Source organism: Cyanistes caeruleus, chromosome 36 (assembly GCF_971803275.1).
Source record: "Cyanistes caeruleus chromosome 36, bCyaCae1.hap1.1, whole genome shotgun sequence".
Classification (NCBI taxonomy): domain Eukaryota; kingdom Metazoa; phylum Chordata; class Aves; order Passeriformes; family Paridae; genus Cyanistes; species Cyanistes caeruleus.
The window spans coordinates 1,151,588-1,170,554 of record NC_141737.1 but is presented as its reverse complement, the minus strand read 5'-3'; the positions used below and the strand labels follow the sequence as shown (position 1 = coordinate 1,170,554).

The 18,967-nt window shown below is 60.3% G+C and overlaps 1 protein-coding gene across 1 annotated transcript in view; it reads left to right on the top strand.

The window, feature by feature from the left end:
* The window catches only part of PRR12 (proline rich 12), a 63,187-nt gene that overhangs the window by 13,429 nt on the left and 30,791 nt on the right, over nt 1-18,967 (top strand). The window contains exons 3-7 of the mRNA XM_086871549.1: nt 2,943-3,104; nt 4,727-8,177; nt 8,700-8,766; nt 13,185-13,714; nt 18,481-18,865. Of these exons, the coding sequence (XP_086727675.1) occupies nt 2,943-3,104; nt 4,727-8,177; nt 8,700-8,766; nt 13,185-13,714; nt 18,481-18,865 (4,595 nt within the window). The remainder of the gene's footprint in view (nt 1-2,942; nt 3,105-4,726; nt 8,178-8,699; nt 8,767-13,184; nt 13,715-18,480; nt 18,866-18,967) is intronic.

The following is an 18,967-nucleotide window of genomic DNA, read 5'->3' as shown; positions in this document are numbered from 1 at the left end:
TTTCCCGCTCTTTTCTCCCCTCACGTTTTCCCGCTCTTTTCTCCCCTCACGTTTCCCGCTCTTTTCTCCCCTCACGTTTCCCGCCCTTTTCTCCCCTCACGTTTCCCGCTCTTTTTCTCCCCTCACGTTTCCCGCTCTTTTTCTCCCCTCACGTTTCCCGCTCTTTTCTCCCCTCACGTTTCCCGCTCTTTTCTCCTCCTTTTCCCCCATTTCTCTCCCTCCCACCTTGCCATCCCAGCCCACCCCTGTGTCCCTGTCACCCCTTTGTCCCCTGTGTCACCCTGTCCCCCCACTGTCACCCCTTTGTCCCCTGTGTCACCCTGTCCCCATCATGTCACCCCTTTGTCCCCTGTGTCACCCTGACCCCATCGTGTCACCCCTTTGTCCCTGTGTCACCCTCACCCCCCCACTGTCACCCCTTTGTCCCTGTGTCACCCTGTCCCCATCATGTCACCCCTTTGTCCCTGTGTCACCCTGTCCCCCCCACTGTCACCCCTGTGTCCCCTGTGTCCCCACGCTGTCCCCAATGTCCCCAATGTCCCAGTGTCCCCAATGTCCCCAATGTCCCCAATGTCCCCAATGTCCCCAATGTCCCCAACGTCCCCAATGTCCCCATGATGTCCCCAGGTCTGTCAGGGCTGTTTGACACCGGGCTGCACCACGCTGGGGGTGCGGCTCCCGATGCCTCGGTGATGAATCTGATACCACAGTGTCCCCAATGTCCCCAATGTCCCCACTGTCCCCAATGTCCCCAATGTCCCCAATGTCCCCATGATGTCCCCATGTCCCCAATGTCCCTGATGTCCCCAATGTCCCCGATGTCCCCGATGTCCCCAATGTCCCCATGATGTCCCCATGTCCCCGATGTCCCCAATGTCCCCAGGTCTGTCAGGGCTGTTTGACACCGGGCTGCACCACGCTGGGGGTGCAGCTCCCGATGCCTCGGTGATGAATCTGATACCACACTGTCCCCAATGTCCCCATGATGTCCCCAATGTCCCCAATGTCCCCAATGTCCCCAATGTCCCCGATGTCCCCAATGTCCCCAATGTCCCCAGGTCTGTCAGGGCTGTTTGACACCAGGCTGCACCACGCTGGGGGTGCAGCTCCCGATGCCTCGGTGATGAATCTGATACCACACTGTCCCCAATGTCCCCAATGTCCCCAATGTCCCCAATGTCCCCGATGTCCCCAATGTCCCCAATGTCCCCATGATGTCCCCAGGTCTGTCAGGACTGTTTGACACCGGGCTGCACCACGCCGGGGGTGCGGCTCCCGATGCCTCGGTGATGAATCTGATACCACACTGTCCCCAATGTCCCCAATGTCCCCAATGTCCCCAATGTCCCCAATGTCCCCACTGTCCCCAATGTCCCCAGTGTCCCCAATGTCCCCAATGTCCCCACGATGTCCCCAATGTCCCCAATGTCCCCAATGTCCCCACGATGTCCCCAATGTCCCCAATGTCCCCAATGTCCCCAATGTCCCCATGATGTCCCCAATGTCCCCAATGTCCCCAATGTCCCCATGATGTCCCCAATGTCCCCATGATGTCCCCAGGTCTGTCAGGGCTGTTTGACACCGGGCTGCACCACGCTGGGGGCGCAGCTCCCGATGCCTCGGTGATGAATCTGATACCACACTGTCCCCAATGTCCCCAATGTCCCCGATGTCCCCATGATGTCCCCATGTCCCCAATGTCCCCAATGTCCCCGATGTCCCCAATGTCCCCAATGTCCCCAATGTCCCCAATGTCCCCAATGTCCCCGATGTCCCCAATGTCCCCAATGTCCCCGATGTCCCCAATGTCCCCGATGTCCCCAATGTCCCCAATGTCCCCGATGTCCCCAATGTCCCCAATGTCCCCAGGTCTGTCAGGGCTGTTTGACACCAGGCTGCACCACGCTGGGGGTGCAGCTCCCGATGCCTCGGTGATGAATCTGATACCACACTGTCCCCAATGTCCCCAATGTCCCCAATGTCCCCAATGTCCCCAATGTCCCCATGATGTCCCCAATGTCCCCAGGTCTGTCAGGGCTGTTTGACACCGGGCTGCACCACGCTGGGGGTGCGGCTCCCGATGCCTCGGTGATGAATTTGATACCCCAATGTCCCCAATGTCCCCAATGTCCCCATGATGTCCCCATGTCCCCAATGTCCCCAATGTCCCCAATGTCCCCAATGTCCCCAGTGTCCCCGATGTCCCCAATGTCCCCAATGTCCCCAATGTCCCCACTGTCCCCAATGTCCCCAGTGTCCCCGATGTCCCCAATGTCCCCAATGTCCCCAATGTCCCCAATGTCCCCACTGTCCCCAATGTCCCCAGTGTCCCCGATGTCCCCAATGTCCCCAATGTCCCCAATGTCCCCATGATGTCCCCAGGTCTGTCAGGACTGTTCGAGACCAGGCTGTCCCCAATGTCCCCAGTGTCCCCAATGTCCCCAATGTCCCCAATGTCCCCAGGTCTGTCAGGGCTGTTTGACACCGGGCTGCACCACGCCGGGGGTGCGGCTCCCGATGCCTCGGTGATGAATCTGATACCACACTGTCCCCAATGTCCCCAATGTCCCCAATGTCCCCATGATGTCCCCATGTCCCCAATGTCCCCAATGTCCCCGATGTCCCCAATGTCCCCATGATGTCCCCAATGTCCCCAGGTCTGTCAGGGCTGTTTGACACCGGGCTGCACCACGCCGGGGGTGCAGCTCCCGATGCCTCGGTGATGAATCTGATACCCCAATGTCCCCAATGTCCCCAATGTCCCCAGTGTCCCCAATGTCCCCATGATGTCCCCAATGTCCCCAGGTCTGTCAGGGCTGTTTGACACCGGGCTGCACCACGCTGGGGGTGCGGCTCCCGATGCCTCGGTGATGAATCTGATACCACACTGTCCCCAATGTCCCCAATGTCCCCAATGTCCCCAATGTCCCCAATGTCCCCAGGTCTGTCAGGGCTGTTTGACACCGGGCTGCACCACGCTGGGGGTGCGGCTCCCGATGCCTCGGTGATGAATTTGATCTCGGCTCTGGAGTCCCGGGGTCCCCAGCCCGGCCCCTCGGCCTCGTCGCTGCTCTCCCAGTTCCGCACCCCGTCCTGGCAGACTGGTGAGACTGGGAGCGCCCTGGGGGGGAATTTGGGGGGGTTTGGGGGGGTTTTTGTTCCTGGTTGGGATTTTTTGGGGGTCTTTTTATTCCTGGTTTGAATTTTGGGGGGGTTTTGGGGGTCTTTTTATTCCTGGTTTTAATTTTGGGGGGGTCTTTTTATTCCTGGTTGGGATTTTGGGGGGATTTTTGTTCCTGGTTTGAATTTTTTGGGGGGATTTTTATTCCTGGTTTTGAATTTTAAAACCAGGTTTTATTCCTGGTTGGGCTTTTGGGGGGTTTGGGGGGTCTTTTTGTTCCTGGTTGGGATTTTTTGGGGCGTCTTTTTATTCCTGGTTGGGATTTTGGGGGGGTTTTGGGGGGATTTTTATTCAAGGTTTTAGTTTTAGGGGGGTCTTTTTATTCCTGGTTTGAATTTTGGGGGGGTTTTATTCCTGGTTGGGATTTTGGGGGGGATTTGGGGGTCTTTTTGTTCCTGGTTTGAATTTTGGGGGGGATTTGGGGGGTCCTTCTCTGGTTTTTATTTACCCACTGACCCCAAACTGTCCCCACTGACCCCAAACTGTCCCCATTGACCCCAAACTGTCCCCAAATCACCCCAAACTGTCCCCACTGACCCCAAACTGTCCCCACTGACCCCAAACTGTCCCCACTGACCCCAAACTGTCCCCATTGACCCCAAACTGTCCCCATTGACCCCAAAGTGTCCCCAAATCACCCCAAACTGTCCCCATTGACCCCAAACTGTCCCCATTGACCCCAAAGTGTCCCCATTGACCCCAAAGTGTCCCCATTGACCCCAAACTGTCCCCATTGACCCCAAACTGTCCCCACTGACCCCAAACTGTCCCCATTGACCCCAAACTGTCCCCACTGACCCCAAACTGTCCCCAAATCACCCCAAACTGTCCCCAAACTGTCCCCATTGACCCCAAAGTGTCCCCATTTACCCCAAAGTGTCCCCACTGACCCCCAGGGGATCCCAAATCCCCCCAAACTGTCCCCAAATCCCCCCCAAACTGTCCCCAAATCTCCCCAAACTGTCCCCATTGACCCCAAACTGTCCCCAAATCCCCCCAAACTGTCCCCAAACCCCCCAAACTGTCCCCATTGACCCCAAACTGTCCCCACTGACCCCCAGGGGATCCCAAATCACCCCAAACTGTCCCCAAACTGTCCCCACTGACCCCAAACTGTCCCCAAATCCCCCCCAAACTGTCCCCATTGACCCCAAACTGTCCCCACTGACCCCCAGGGGACCCCCAAACTGTCCCCAAATCACCCCAAACTGTCCCCAAACTGTCCCCACTGACCCCAAACTGTCCCCAAATCCCCCCCAAACTGTCCCCACTGACCCCAAACTGTCCCCAAATCACCCCCAGGGGATCCCAAATCACCCCAAACTGTCCCCAAATCCCCCCCAAACTGTCCCCACTGACCCCAAACTGTCCCCAAATCACCCCCAAACTGTCCCCATTGACCCCAAAGTGTCCCCAAATCCCCCCAAACTGTCCCCAAATCCCCCCAAACTGTCCCCAAATCCCCCCAAACTGTCCCCAAATCCCCCCAAACTGTCCCCAAATCCCCCCAGACCCCTCTCACCCCTGTCTCCCCTCTCTCCCCAGCCATGCACACTCCAGCCCCGGCCGAACTCTTCATCTCGGGCGCCCTCCCCGCATCCGGAACCTTCCCTTCCTCCTCTGCCCTGGGTCCCTACCAGCACCCGGCCTCCTTCGGCAGCCGCAGCTTCCCGGTGGGATCCCCGCTCAGCCTCCCCGAGGCCGCCTTCAGCCCCGGCTCCAACGGGCTGCTGTCCCCGCACGAGCCCCTGCTGCACATCAAGCCCAGCCAGCCCTCGGTGCCCTCCTCGCTGGGCTTCGAGCGCCTGGGCTCGGCCGTGCTGGGCTCGGCGTTGCCGGCCCAAACGCCGCCCTACCGCCCGGCGCCCGCTTCCTCGCAGTTCAACCTGCTGTCGGCGCCGCTGCCGGCCGAGCAGCCGCCGCAGCTCTACAACGCGCCCGTGTTCGGCGGTTCTGGAGGAGGAGGAGGAGGTGGAGGTGGTGGAGGAGGTGGAGGAGATCGCGCCATATCGCGACAGGACAGCGTGATCAAGCATTACCAGCGACCCGGCGGGGGTCAAGCGCAGCTGGCGCCGGCGCCGGGGCTGCAGCACTACCTGAGCTGCGGCGCTTCGTACCAGCAGGTAGCGGCGCACCGCGCCCCGCTGTCCTGCAGCCCGCTGGGGGAGCAATCGCCGGCAAGCTCCGAGGGATCGCAGCAGAACCCCAAGAACCCGCCGGCGGCTCCTCGCGCCGAGCCCGCTTACCGGCCCATCATCCAGTCGCCGGCTTATTCCGGTAACGGCAACGGCGGGGCGGCCGGCGGCGGGGCGGGCGCTAAATCCAAGAGTTACTCGGCGTCGCGGCAGCCGCCGCCGCCGCGTTCCACCAACACGCCCAAGTGTCAGAGCGGCTACACGCCCAGCACGCCAAAAGCCAGCTCCGTCATCGCCAGCCAGTCGCCGGCTTACTCGCCGGGCCAGCCGCCCCAAAGCCTGCTGGCCATGGGGGGAGCTCCGGCCTACAGCGCGGCAGCGGCGGCGGCGGCGGCGGCGGCGCCCCAAAGTTTGGCGGGGGCCGCGCAGCCCTCGGCGGGGTTCAGCGGCGGCCAAGGCGGGGAGCTGGCGGGGAAAAGCGGCGGCTACCAAGGCGGAGGGCAAAGCGGCGGGCAGAGCGGGCTACAAGGCTGCGGTACCTACTCGCCCGAGCAGCTGCAGGCCTTGCCCTACGGCGTGCAGCCCGAGGGGGGACAGGCCGGGGCTTACGGACCCCCGGCTCCCTCGCAGGGTTTGCCCACGGCCAGCCCCTCGTTGAGTTACAGCACCGGGCACTCTCCGGCCATGCCGGGGCCGCCGTTGCCCTACGGGGGTTTGGGGGGGTCCAGCCCTTCTCCCATCATCCGGCCGCTGCAGTCGCCGCCGGCCGGGCGGCCGCAGAGCGGGGCGTCCCCGGGGCAATCCCAGAAATATTTGGGCTCGGTGCTGTCGCCGTCTTTCATGGCGCCGCAGGGATACGGAGCGGCCGGAGGGATGGAGCGGCCGCCGGCCGCCCCCGGAGCGCCGCCGCCGGCTTTCGGCAAAGGAGGGAAGGGAGAAGCGGAGCTGCTGGCGGCGGAACGCAGCGAGGACGAGGATTTCCTGATCCAGCACCTCCTGCAGGCGCCCAGCCCGCCCCGAGAGGGTTTGGGGGGATGCGAGGAGCGCCCCAAAAGCATGGCCGGCTACGGAGGGGCGCTGGGCAAGGAGGAGCGCTACCAACTGCAGAGCGTCATCCGGCCCAACTCCAACCTGGAGGCTCCGCTGGAGCTGGCGCTGCTGAAGGAGAAGAAAAAACCGGAGAGAGGCAAAGAATTCCGGGGGGCCGGCGGCGGAGGGGCCGGAGGAGGGGGCGAGGGGCTGGCGGCCACCTCGGTGGTCCACTACGGCCACCAGCCGCCCCCGACGCTGGAGTCGTACGAGCTGAAGAAAGCTCCGGAACATTTATCGGGGGGCAAGGAGTTGGGGCAGCCGCCGCCGCCGCCGCCGCCGTCGCACTCGTACCTGCCCAAAACCCCCGAGCACGGGCGGTTGGTGGGTGAGGGTCCTCCCCTGGAGCCCCACAACCTCCTGCTGGACCCCTCCCCTGAATTAGGGGGGTCTCTGCTGCCCTCGGTGCTGACCCACACGCAGAGCCAGCTGCACGGGCGGCCCAAGGGCAGGCTGGACGTTCACCTGCTGGAACAGCAGAGGATGCCTCCTCCTCCTCCTCCTCCTCCTCCTCCTCCTCCGCCTCCTCCTCCTCCTCCTCCGCCGCCCCCCGCGCCCCCCTCGGCCGCCCCGGCCCCTCCGGCCGCCCCCTCCCCGCAGCTGCTGCTGGAAGCTCACCTGCACCAGGTGCGCTCGCAAGGGCTGGACCCTCAGGCCCCGCCGCCGCTTCCCCCGGACTCCATGGAGGTGTTGCCCCCTCCCCAAGAAATCCAGGATTTCCTGGAGCCCCCGCTGGGTTTGGAACCTCACCTGGGGCAGAGCGCCGGGGTCCAAGGCGCGGCCGGACACCTGCTGGACCCCGAGGCCGGGGTGCCGGCCGTGGCCAGCGAAGCCAAGGATCAGTTTGCCGAAGGGGGGAGCCCGGCCGGGGGCAAGGGGCGTTTCGTTCCCCTCACCTCCATCTGCTTCCCGGACGCTCTGCTGCAGGACGAGGATCGCGGCTTCTTCCCCGGCATGGAGGACATGTTCGGGCCGCCGCCCGAGGATTTCCCCAAGGCCGGCGAGGAAGAGGAGGAGGAGGACGGCAGCAACGCCGGGGCCGGGCTGGAAGGGCGAGGAGAAGGCCTGAAACCCCCTCCTCCGTACGACATGGGGCAGAGCTACCCCTCCTTCTGCCCCCAGGACGGAGGAGCCGGCGGGGACCCCCCTCAGCTGGGCTTGGAGCCCCCCAAACACGAGCTGCCCTCGACGGTCAACGCGGAGCCGCTGGGTTTGATCCAGAGCACGGGCGAGGGGGGTCCCAAACCCCCTCCTCCTCCTCCTCCTCCTCCTCCTCTCAGCACCCCTTTATTCTGCTCCTCCAAACCCAAAAAGCTGCTGAAAACCTCCTCCTTCCACCTGCTGAGGAAGAGGGACCCCTTCCCGCCCCCCAAAAAAACCTACGCGCAGGAGTACGAGTTCGAGGACGACGAGGACAAGGCGGACGTGCCGGCCGACATCCGCCTCAACTCGCGGCGTCTCCCCGACCTCCTCCCCGACCTCATCTCCAGCTGCCGCCGGCCCCCGCTGACGCCCATGGGCGACATCGATTTCTGTCCCCACCCCGGAGCTCACGCCGCCCCCAAAAAGAGAGGGAGGAAACCCACCAAGCCCAAGAGGGAAGGACCCCCCAGGCCGCGGGGGAGGCCGAGGATTCGGCCCCTGGAGCCGCCCGGTTTCCCCGACGGAGCCAAGAGGCCGAGGGGGAGAGGGAGAGGAAGGGGGAAGAAGGGAGGAGAGGAGGGAGAAGGGATGGAGCCGCTGAAGCCGCTCAAGGTGAGAGGGGTTGGGGGGTTTGGGGTGCTTGAAATGGTCCTAAAATTGCCCAAATTTGGGTTATTTGTGGTCTGGGGGCCCTGAGGATGAGGATTTGGGGGGATTTGGGGAGGTTTGAGGGCTCCAAATGGTCCCAAAATGCCCCAAATTTGGGTTATTTGTGGTCTGGGGACCCTGAGGATGAGAATTTGGGGAGGTTTGAGGGGGTTTGAGGGCTCCAAATGGTCCCAAAATGCCCCAAATTTGGGTTATTTGTGGTCTGGGGGCTCTCAGGGGAGAGGGAGAGGAAGGGGGAAGAAGGGAGGAGAGGAGGGAGAAGGGATGGAGCCGCTGAAGCCGCTCAAGGTGAGAGGGGTTGGGGGGTTTTGGGGAGGTTTGAGGGGTTTATTCTGCTCCAAATGGTCCTAAAATGACCCAAAATTGGGTCTGGGGGCTCTTGGGGTGAGGATTTGGGGGGTTTTGAGGGGGTTTGAGGGCTCCAAATGGTCCTAAAATGACCCAAATTTGGGTTATTTGTGGTCTGGGGGCTCTCGGGGGAGAGGGAGAGGAAGGGGGAAGAAGGGAGGAGAGGAGGGGGAAGGGATGGAGCCGCTGAAGCCGCTCAAGGTGAGAGGGGTTAGGGGGTTTTGGGGAGGTTTGAGGGGGTTTGAGGGCTCGAAATGGTCCTAAAATGACCCAAAATTGGGTCTGGGGGCTCTTGGGGTGAGGATTTGGGGGGTTTTGAGGGGGTTTGAGGGCTCCAAATTGTCCCAAAATGTCCCAAATTTGGGTTATTTGTGGTCTGGGGGCTCTCAGGGTGAGAATTTGGGGAGGTTTGAGGGGTCCAAATGCCCCTAAAATGACCCAAAATTGGGTCTGGGGGCTCTTGGGGTGAGAATTTTGGGATTTTAGGGGGGTTTGAGGGCTCCAAATGGTCCTAAAATGTCCCAAATTTGGGTTATTTGTGGTCTGGGGGCCCTGAGGATGAGAATTTGGGGAGGTTTGAGGGGGTTTGAGGGCTCCAAATGGTCCCAAAATGTCCCAAATTTGGGTTATTTGTGGTCTGGGAGCCCTGAGGATGAGAATTTGGGGAGGTTTGAGGGGGTTTGAGGGCTCCAAATGGCCCTAAAATGACCCAAAATTGGGTCTGGGGGCTCTTGAGGTGAGGATTTGGGGGGTTTTGAGGGGATTTGGGGGGTTTTGGGGAGGTTTGAGGGCTCCAAATGATCCCAAAATGCCCCAAATTTGGGTTCTTTGTGGTCTGGGGGCTCTCAGGATGAGAATTTGGGGAGGTTTGAGAGCTCCAAGTGATGCTAAAATGACCCAAAATTGGGTCTGGGGGCTCTCGGGATGAGAATTTGGGGGGTTTTGAGGGGATTTGGGGGGTTTTGAGGGGGTTTGAGGGCTCCAAATGGTCCCAAAATGCCCCAAATTTGGGTTATTTGTGGTCTGGGGGCTCTTGGGGTGAGAATTTGGGGGTTTTGGGGAGGTTTTGACCCCATTTCCTCCCCATAAATCAACTGGGAGGGGTCAGAGGGGCTCCAGTACAAACCAGTACAAACCAGTATGAACCAGTACAAACCAGTATGAACCAGTATGAACCAGTACAAACCAGTACAAACCAGTGACCCCCATAGATCAAACTGGGAGGGGTCACAGAGGGGTCAGAGGGGTTCCAGTATAAACCAGTACAAACCAGTATGAACCAGTGACCCCATAAATCAAACTGGGAAGGGTCACAGAGGGGTCAGAGGAGTTCCAGTACAAACCAGTATGAACCAGTACAAACCAGTACAAACCAGTACAAACCAGTACAAACCAGTACAGACCAGTACAAACCAGTATGAACCAGTATAAACCAGTGACCCCATAAATCAAACTGGGAGGGGTCACAGATGGGTCAAAGGGGTTCCAGTACAAACCAGTACAAACCAGTACAGACCAGTACAAACCAGTACAAACCAGTACCCCATAAATCAAACTGGGAGGGGTCAGAGGGGCTCCAGTACAAACCAGTATGAACCAGTACAAACCAGTATGAACCAGTGACCCCATAAATCAAACTGGGAGGGTCACAGAGGGGTCAGAGGTGTTCCAGTATAAACCAGTATGAACCAGTACAAACCAGTACAAACCAGTAACCCCCATAAATCAAACTGGGAGGGTCACAGAGGGGTCAGAGGGTTTCCAGTATAAACCAGTATGAACCAGTATGAACCAGTGACCCCCATAAATCAAACTGGGAGGGGTCATGGAAGGGTTCCAGTACAAACCAGTACAAACCAGTACAAACCAGTACCCCCATAGATCAAACTGGGAGGGGTCATGGAAGGGTTCCAGTACAAACCAGTACAAACCAGTACAGACCAGTATAGACCAGTATAGACCAGTGACCCCCATAAATCAAACTGGGAGGGGTCAGAAGGGTTCCAGTATAAACCAGTACAAACCAGTACAAACCAGTACAGACCAGTATGAACCAGTGACCCCCATAAATCAAACTGGGAGGGGTCATGGAAGGGTTCCAGTACAAACCAGTACAAACCAGTACAAACCAGTACCCCCATAGATCAAACTGGGAGGGGTCATAAATGAGTCAAAGGGGCTCCAGTATAAACCAGTATGAACCAGTATAAACCAGTATGAACCGGTAACCCCCATAGATCAAACTGGGAGGGGTCAGGGGGGTTCCAGTATAAACCAGTATGAACCAGTACCCCCATAAATCAAACTGGGAGGGGTCACAGAGGGGTCAGAGGGGCTCCAGTACAAACCAGTACAGACCAGTATGAACCAGTAACCCCCATAAATCAAACTGGGAGGGGTCAGAGGGGTTCCAGTACAAACCAGTACAAACCAGTACAAACCAGTGACCCCCATAAATCAAACTGGGAGGGGTCATGGAAGGGTTCCAGTACAAACCAGTACAAACCAGTATGAACCAGTAACCCCCATAGATCAAACTGGGAGGGGTCAGAGGGGTTCCAGTATGAACCAGTACAAACCAGTACAAACCAGTACAGACCAGTAACCCCCATAGATCAAACTGGGAGGGGTCAGAGGGGTTCCAGTACAAACCAGTATAAACCAGTACAGACCAGTAAGAACCAGTACAGACCAGTACCCCCATAGATCAAACTGGGGGGGGTCACAGAGGGGTCAGAGGGGCTCCAGTACAAACCAGTACAAACCAGTATAAACCAGTACAAACCAGTACAAACCAGTACAGACCAGTAACCCCATAAATCAAACTGGGAGGGGTCATGGAAGGGTTCCAGTACAAACCAGTATGAACCAGTACAAACCAGCGACCCCATAAATCAAACTGGGAGGGGTCAGAGGGGTTCCAGTATAAACCAGTACAAACCAGTATGAACCAGTAACCCCATCAATCAAACTGGGAGGGGTCAGAGGGGCTCCAGTACAAACCAGTACAGACCAGTATGAAGGGTTCCAGTACAAACCAGTATAAACCAGTACAGACCAGTACCCCATAAATCAAACTGGGAGGGTCACAGAGGGGTCAGAGGGGCTCCAGTACAAACCAGTACAAACCAGTATGAACCAGTACAAACCAGTGACCCCATAAATCAAACTGGGAGGGGTCATGGAAGGGTTCCAGTACAAACCAGTACAAACCAGTATGAACCAGTACAAACCAGTGACCCCATAAATCAAACTGGGAGGGGTCATGGAAGGGTTCCAGTACAAACCAGTACAAACCAGTACAAACCAGTACCCCCATAGATCAAACTGGGAGGGGTCATAAATGAGTCAAAGGGGCTCCAGTATAAACCAGTATGAACCAGTATAAACCAGTATGAACCGGTAACCCCCATAGATCAAACTGGGAGGGGTCAGGGGGGTTCCAGTATAAACCAGTATGAACCAGTACCCCCATAAATCAAACTGGGAGGGGTCACAGAGGGGTCAGAGGGGCTCCAGTACAAACCAGTACAAACCAGTATGAACCAGTAACACCCATAAATCAAACTGGGAGGGGTCAGGGGGGTTCCAGTACAAACCAGTACAAACCAGTATGAACCAGTACAGACCAGTGACCCCCATAGATCAAACTGGGAGGGGTCACAGAGGGTTCAGAGAGGTTCCAGTACAACCCAGTACAAACCAGTACAAACCAGTACAGACCAGTGACCCCATTTTCTCCCCATAAATCAAACTGGGAGGGGTCACAGAGGGGTCAGAGGGGCTCCAGTACAAACCAGTACAAACCAGTATAAACCAGTGACCCCATAAATCAAACTGGGAGGGGTCATGGAAGGGTACCAGTATAAACCAGTACAAACCAGTACAAACCAGTACAGACCAGTACAGACCAGTACAGACCAGTACAGACCAGTGACCCCCATAGATCAAACTGGGTGGGGTCACAGAGGGGTCAGAGGGGCTCCAGTATAAACCAGTACAGACCAGTACAAACCAGTATGAACCAGTGACCCCATAAATCAAACTGGGAGGGGTCAGAGGGGCTCCAGTATAAACTAGTATAAACCAGTACAGACCAGTACCCCATAAATCAAACTGGAAGGGGTCACAGAGGGGTCAAAGGGGTTCCAGTACAAACCAGTATGAACCAGTACAAACCAGTGACCCCATAAATCAAACTGGGAGGGGTCAGAGGGGCTCCAGTACAAACCAGTACAAACCAGTACAGACCAGTACAAACCAGTGACCCCCATAGATCAAACTGGGAGGGTCACAGAGGGGTCAGAGGGGTTCCAGTACAGACCAGTACAAACCAGTACAGACCAGTATGAACCAGTGACCCCATCAATCAAACTGGGAGGGGTCAGAGGGTGTCAGAGGGGTTCCAGTACAAACCAGTACAAACCAGTATGAACCAGTAACCCCCATAAATCAAACTGGGAGGGGTCAGGGGGGTTCCAGTACAAACCAGTGACCCCATAAATCAAACTGGGAGGGGTCAGAGGGGCTCCAGTACAAACCAGTACAAACCAGTACAAACCAGTACAGACCAGTACAAACCAGTACAAACCAGTAACCCCCCCCTTTTCTCCCCGCAGATCAAACTGGCCGTCTCCAAAGCCGACACCGCCCCTCCCCCTCCTCCCTCCGCCCCTCCCCCGCTGCCCCCCACCCCCTCCCCCTTCCCGGGGGTCTCGGAGCCGCCCCCGGACCCCTCGCAGAGCCGGATGAAGCAGAAGCTGCGCGAGGTGGAGGAGAAGCAGCCCGAGATGAAGTCGGGGTTCATGGCCTCCTTCCTGGACTTCCTGAAATCCGGGAAGCGCCAGACCCTCCCCCCCAGCCCCTCCAAACCCCCCAAAAGCGGCGGGGGACCCCCCAACTTCCCCCCGGCGGTGCTGGGGGGGGCTCTGGAGGCGGGGGAGGGCGAGGGGCTGGTGATGGCGTGTCCTTCGCCCTGCAAGCGCCTGGACGAGGAGCTGAAGAGGAACCTGGAGACGCTGCCCAGCTTCTCGTCCGACGAGGAGGATTCGGTCAGCAAGAACCAGGACCTGCAGAAGAGCATCAGCTCGGCCATCTCGGCCCTGGATGAGCCCCCCGAGCGCAGGGAGCCCGAGCCCCACGGTGAGCTGCCAGGACCTGGGGGAGCTGGGGGGGTATTGAGCTGCCAGGACCTGCAGAAGAGCATCAGCTCGGCCATCTCGGCCCTGGATGAGCCCCCCGAGCGCAGGGAGCCCGAGCCCCACGGTGAGCTGACAGGACCTGGGGTGGGTACTGAGCTGACAGGACCTGGCAGGGCTGGGGGGGTCACAGGACCTTGGATGGTACTGAGCTGACAGGACCTGGGGGAGCTGGGGGGCACTGTGAGCTGCCAGGACCTGCAGAAGAGCATCAGCTCGGCCATCTCGGCCCTGGATGAGCCCCCCGAGCGCAGGGAGCCCGAGCCCCACGGTGAGCTGACAGGACCTGGCAGGGCTGGGGGGGTCACAGGACCTTGGGTGGTTCTGAGCTGCCAGGACCTGGCAGGGCTGGGGGGGTATTGAGCTGCCAGGACCTGCAGAAGAGCATCAGCTCGGCCATCTCGGCCCTGGATGAGCCCCCCGAGCGCAGGGAGCCCGAGCCCCACGGTGAGCTGACAGGACCTGGGGTGGGTACTGTGAGCTGACAGGACCTGGGGGAGCTGTGAGGGGCACTGTGAGCTGACAGGACCTGGGGGAGCTGGGGGGCACTGTGAGCTGACAGGACCTGCCAGGACCTGGGGGCACTGTGAGCTGACAGGACCTGGGGGAGCTGGGAGGGTCACAGGAGCTGGGGGGCACTGTGAGCTGACAGGACCTGGCAGGGCTGGGGGGGTATTGAGCTGCCAGGACCTGCAGAAGAGCATCAGCTCGGCCATCTCGGCCCTGGATGAGCCCCCCGAGCGCAGGGAGCCCGAGCCCCACGGTGAGCTGACAGGACCTGGGGGAGCTGGGGGGCACTGTGAGCTGCCAGGACCTGGGGGAGCTGGGGGGCACTGTGAGCTGCCAGGACCTGGGGGAGCTGGGGGGCACTGTGAGCTGCCAGGACCTGGGGGCACTGTGAGCTGCCAGGACCTGGCAGGGCTGGGGGGGTCACAGGACCTTGGGTGGTACTGAGCTGACAGGACCTGGGGGAGCTGGGGGGGTATTGAGCTGCCAGGACCTGCAGAAGAGCATCAGCTCGGCCATCTCGGCCCTGGATGAGCCCCCCGAGCGCAGGGAGCCCGAGCCCCACGGTGAGCTGACAGGACCTGGCAGGGCTGGGGGGGTATTGAGCTGCCAGGACCTGCCAGGACCTGGGGTCACTGTGAGCTGCCAGGACCTGGGGGCACTGTGAGCTGACAGGACCTGGGGGAGCTGGGGGGGGCACTGTGAGCTGACAGGACCTGCCAGGACCTGGGGGCACTGTGAGCTGACAGGACCTAGCAGGGCTGGGGGGGTCACAGGACCTTGGGTGGTACTGAACTGACAGGACCTGGGGGAGCTGGGGGGCACTGTGAGCTGACAGGACCTGGGGGAGCTGGGGTCACTGTGAGCTGCCAGGACCTGGGGTGGGTACTGAGCTGACAGGACCTGGCAGGGCTGGGGGGGGTCACAGGACCTTGGATGGTACTGAGCTGCCAGGACCTGGCAGGGCTGGGGGGGTATTGAGCTGCCAGGACCTGCAGAAGAGCATCAGCTCGGCCATCTCGGCCCTGGATGAGCCCCCCGAGCGCAGGGAGCCCGAGCCTCACGGTGAGCTGACAGGACCTGGGGTGGGTACTGAGCTGACAGGACCTGGGGGAGCTGGGGGGTACTGTGAGCTGACAGGACCTGGGGTGGGTACTGAGCTGACAGGACCTGGGGGAGCTGTGAGGGGCACTGTGAGCTGACAGGACCTGGGGGCACTGTGAGCTGACAGGACCTGGGGGAGCTGGGGGGCACTGTGAGCTGACAGGACCTGGGGGCACTGTGAGCTGACAGGACCTGGGGGAGCTGGGGGGCACTGTGAGCTGACAGGACCTGGGGGCACTGTGAGCTGACAGGACCTGGGGGAGCTGGGGGGCACTGTGAGCTGACAGGACCTGGGGGAGATGGGGGGCACTGTGAGCTGACAGGACCTGGGGGCACTGTGAGCTGACAGGACCTGGGGGAGCTGGGGGGCACTGTGAGCTGACAGGACCTGGGGGCACTGTGAGCTGACAGGACCTGGGGGAGCTGGGAGGGTCACAGGACCTGGGGGGGTACTGAGCTGCCAGGACCTGGCAGGGCTGGGGGGGGCACTGTGAGCTGACAGGACCTGCCAGGACCTGGGGGCACTGTGAGCTGACAGGACCTGGCAGGGCTGGGGGGCACTGTGAGCTGCCAGGACCTGGGGGAGCTGGGGGGCACTGTGAGCAGCCAGGACCTGGCAGGGCTGGGGGGCACTGTGAGCTGACAGGACCTGGCAGGGCTGGGGGGCACTGTGAGCTGACAGGACCTGGGGGAGCTGGGAGGGTCACAGGACCTGGGGGGATACTGAGCTGACAGGACCTGGGGGAGCTGGGAGGGTCACAGGACCTGGGGGGGTACTGAGCTGCCAGGACCTGGCAGGGCTGGGGGGCACTGTGAGCTGACAGGACCTGGGGGAGCTGGGGGGCACTGTGAGCTGACAGGACCTGGGGGGGGAAACACTGCGCTGACAGGACCTGGGGGGCACAGGGAGCTGCCAGGACCTGCCAGTGGCCATCCAGGGGTATGCAGGGAGCTGCCAGGACCTGCGGGGAACTGCCAGGGGTTCACAGGGACCTGCCAGGTCCTTCCAGGGGTTCATAGTGATCTTCCAGGACCTGTGGGAGGTTCACAACATCTATCCGAGGTTCATGGGGACCTGCTGGGGTTCATAGTGACCTGCCAGGACCTTCCAGGGGTTCATAGGGACCTTCCAGGACCTGTAGGAGGTTCATTACAACCTATTAGGACTTCACAGTGACCTGCCAGGACCTTCCAGGGGTTCACAGTGACCTGCCAGGACCTTCCAGGGGTTCATAGGGACTTCCAGGGGTTCACAGTGACCTGCCAGGACCTTCCAGGGGTTCATAGGGACCTTCCAGCACTTGTAGGAGGTTCATAGTGACCTGCCAGGACCTGCCAGGGACACAAAGTGATCTTCCAGGGGTTCATAGTGACCTTCCAGTACCTGTGAGGGGTTCATAGTGACCTTCCAGGACCTGTGGGGGGTTCACAGTGATCTGCCAAGGGTTCATAGTGACCTTCCAGGGGTTCATAGTGACCTGTCAGGACCTGTGGGGGGGTTCATAGTGACTTGTCAGGACCTGTGGGAGGTTCACTGTGCCCTTCCAGGACCCTAACCCCCCCTTTCCCCCCTCCCCAGCCGCCCTTCCACCCGAGGAGCCCCCCCCGAGCCGCCCATCCAGGACCTGCCAGGGACACGTAGTGACCTGCCAGGACCTGTGGGGGTTCATAGGGACTTATCAGGGGTTCATAGGGATGTGCAAAGGGTTCATAGTGACCTGCCAGGACCTGTGGGGGGTTCATAGTGACCTTGTTGGGGTTCATAGTGACCTGCCAGGACCTGTGGGGGGTTCATAGTGACCTTCCAAGGGTTCACAGTGACCTTCCAGGACCTGTGAGGGGTTCATAGTGAACTTCCAGCACCTGTGAGGGGTTCATAGTGACCTGTCAGGACCTGTGGGGGGGGTTCATAGTGACCTTCCAGGACCTGTGGGGGGTTCCTAGTGACCTTCCAGGTGTTCATAGTGACCTGTGAGGACCTGCCAGGGACACAAAGTGACCTTCCAGGGGTTCATAGTGACCTTCCAGGACCTGTCAGGGGTTCATAGTGACCTTTCAAGGGTTCATAGTGACCTTCCAGGACCTGTGAGGGGTTCATAGTGACCTTCCAGGACCTGTGAGGGGTTCATAGCGACCTGCCAGGACCTGTGAGGGGTTCATAGTGACCTTCCAGGACCTGTAGGAGGTTCACAGTGACCTGTCAGGACCTTTGGGGGGGTTCATAGTGATCTTCCAGGACCTGTGAGGGGTTCATAGCGACCTGTCAGGACCTGTGGGGGGTTCCTAGTGACCTTTCAAGGGTTCATAGTGACCTTCCAGGGGTTCATAGTGACCTGTCAGGACCTGTCAGGGGTTCATAGTGCCCTTCCAGGACCTGTCAGGGGTTCATGTGCCCTTCCAGGACCCTAACCCCCCCTTTCCCCCCTCCCCAGCCGCCCCTCCACCCGAGGAGCCCCCCCCGAGCCCCCCTCCGGCCCCTGCGGAGCCCCCCCAGCCCGAGCCGCCCTTCCAGGACCTGCCAGGGACACATAGTGACCTGCCAGGACCTTTGGAGGGTTCATAGGGACTTATCAGGGGTTCATAGGGATGTGCAAAGGGTTCATAGTGACCTGCCAGGACCTGTGGGGGGTTCATAGTGACCTTATTGGGGTTCATAGTGACCTTCCAGGACCTGTGGGGGGTTCATAGTGGCCTTCCTGGGGTTCATAGTGACCTTCCAGGACCTGTGAGGGGTTCATAGTGACCTTCCAGGGGGTCATAGTGACCTTCCAGGACCTGTGAGGGGTTCATAGTGACCTTCCAGGGGGTCATAGTGACCTTCCAGGACCTGTGAGGGGTTCATAGTGACCTGTCAGGACCTGTGGGGGGGGTTCATAGTGACCTTCCAGGACCTGTGAGGGGTTCCTAGTGACCTTCCAGGACCTGTCAGGGGTTCATAGTGACCTTTCAAGGGTTCATAGTGACCTTCCAGGACCTGTGGGGGGTTCATAGTGACCTTTCAAGCGTTCATAGTGCCCTTCCAGGACCTGTGAGGGGTTCCTGGTGACCTTCCAGGACCTGTGGGGGGTTCATAGTGACCTTTCAAGGCTTCATAGTGCCCTTCCAGGACCTGTCAGGGGTTCACCGTGCCCTTCCAGGACCCTAACCCCCCCTTTCCCCCCTCCCCAGCCGCCCCTCCACCCGAGGAGCCCCCCCCGAGCCCCCCTCCGGCCCCTGCGGAGCCCCCCCAGCCCGAGCCCCCCGTCCCTCCCAGCCCCGGGGCCGGCCCGGGGGGGGTCCCGGGGGGCTCCCCCAGCCCGGGGGGGGTCCCGGGGGGCTCCCCCAGCCCCGGGCCCGAGGCGGGGGCGGCTCGGCCGCTGCACCTGGCGCAGAAGCAGGGCTCGGCCGCCGTCTGCGGGGACACCAGCGACGAGGAGGAGAGCGGGGGAGAGGGCATCTTCAGGGAGAGGGACGAGTTCGTGGTGCGGGTGGAGGATATCCCTGCGCTCAAGGTGGGGTTTGGGGGGGTTTGGGGGGTTTTGGGGGGGTCTGGGATTGAGTGGGGGTCTCTGGGGGTCTGGGGGTGTCTGGGAGGAGAGCGGGGGAGAGGGCAT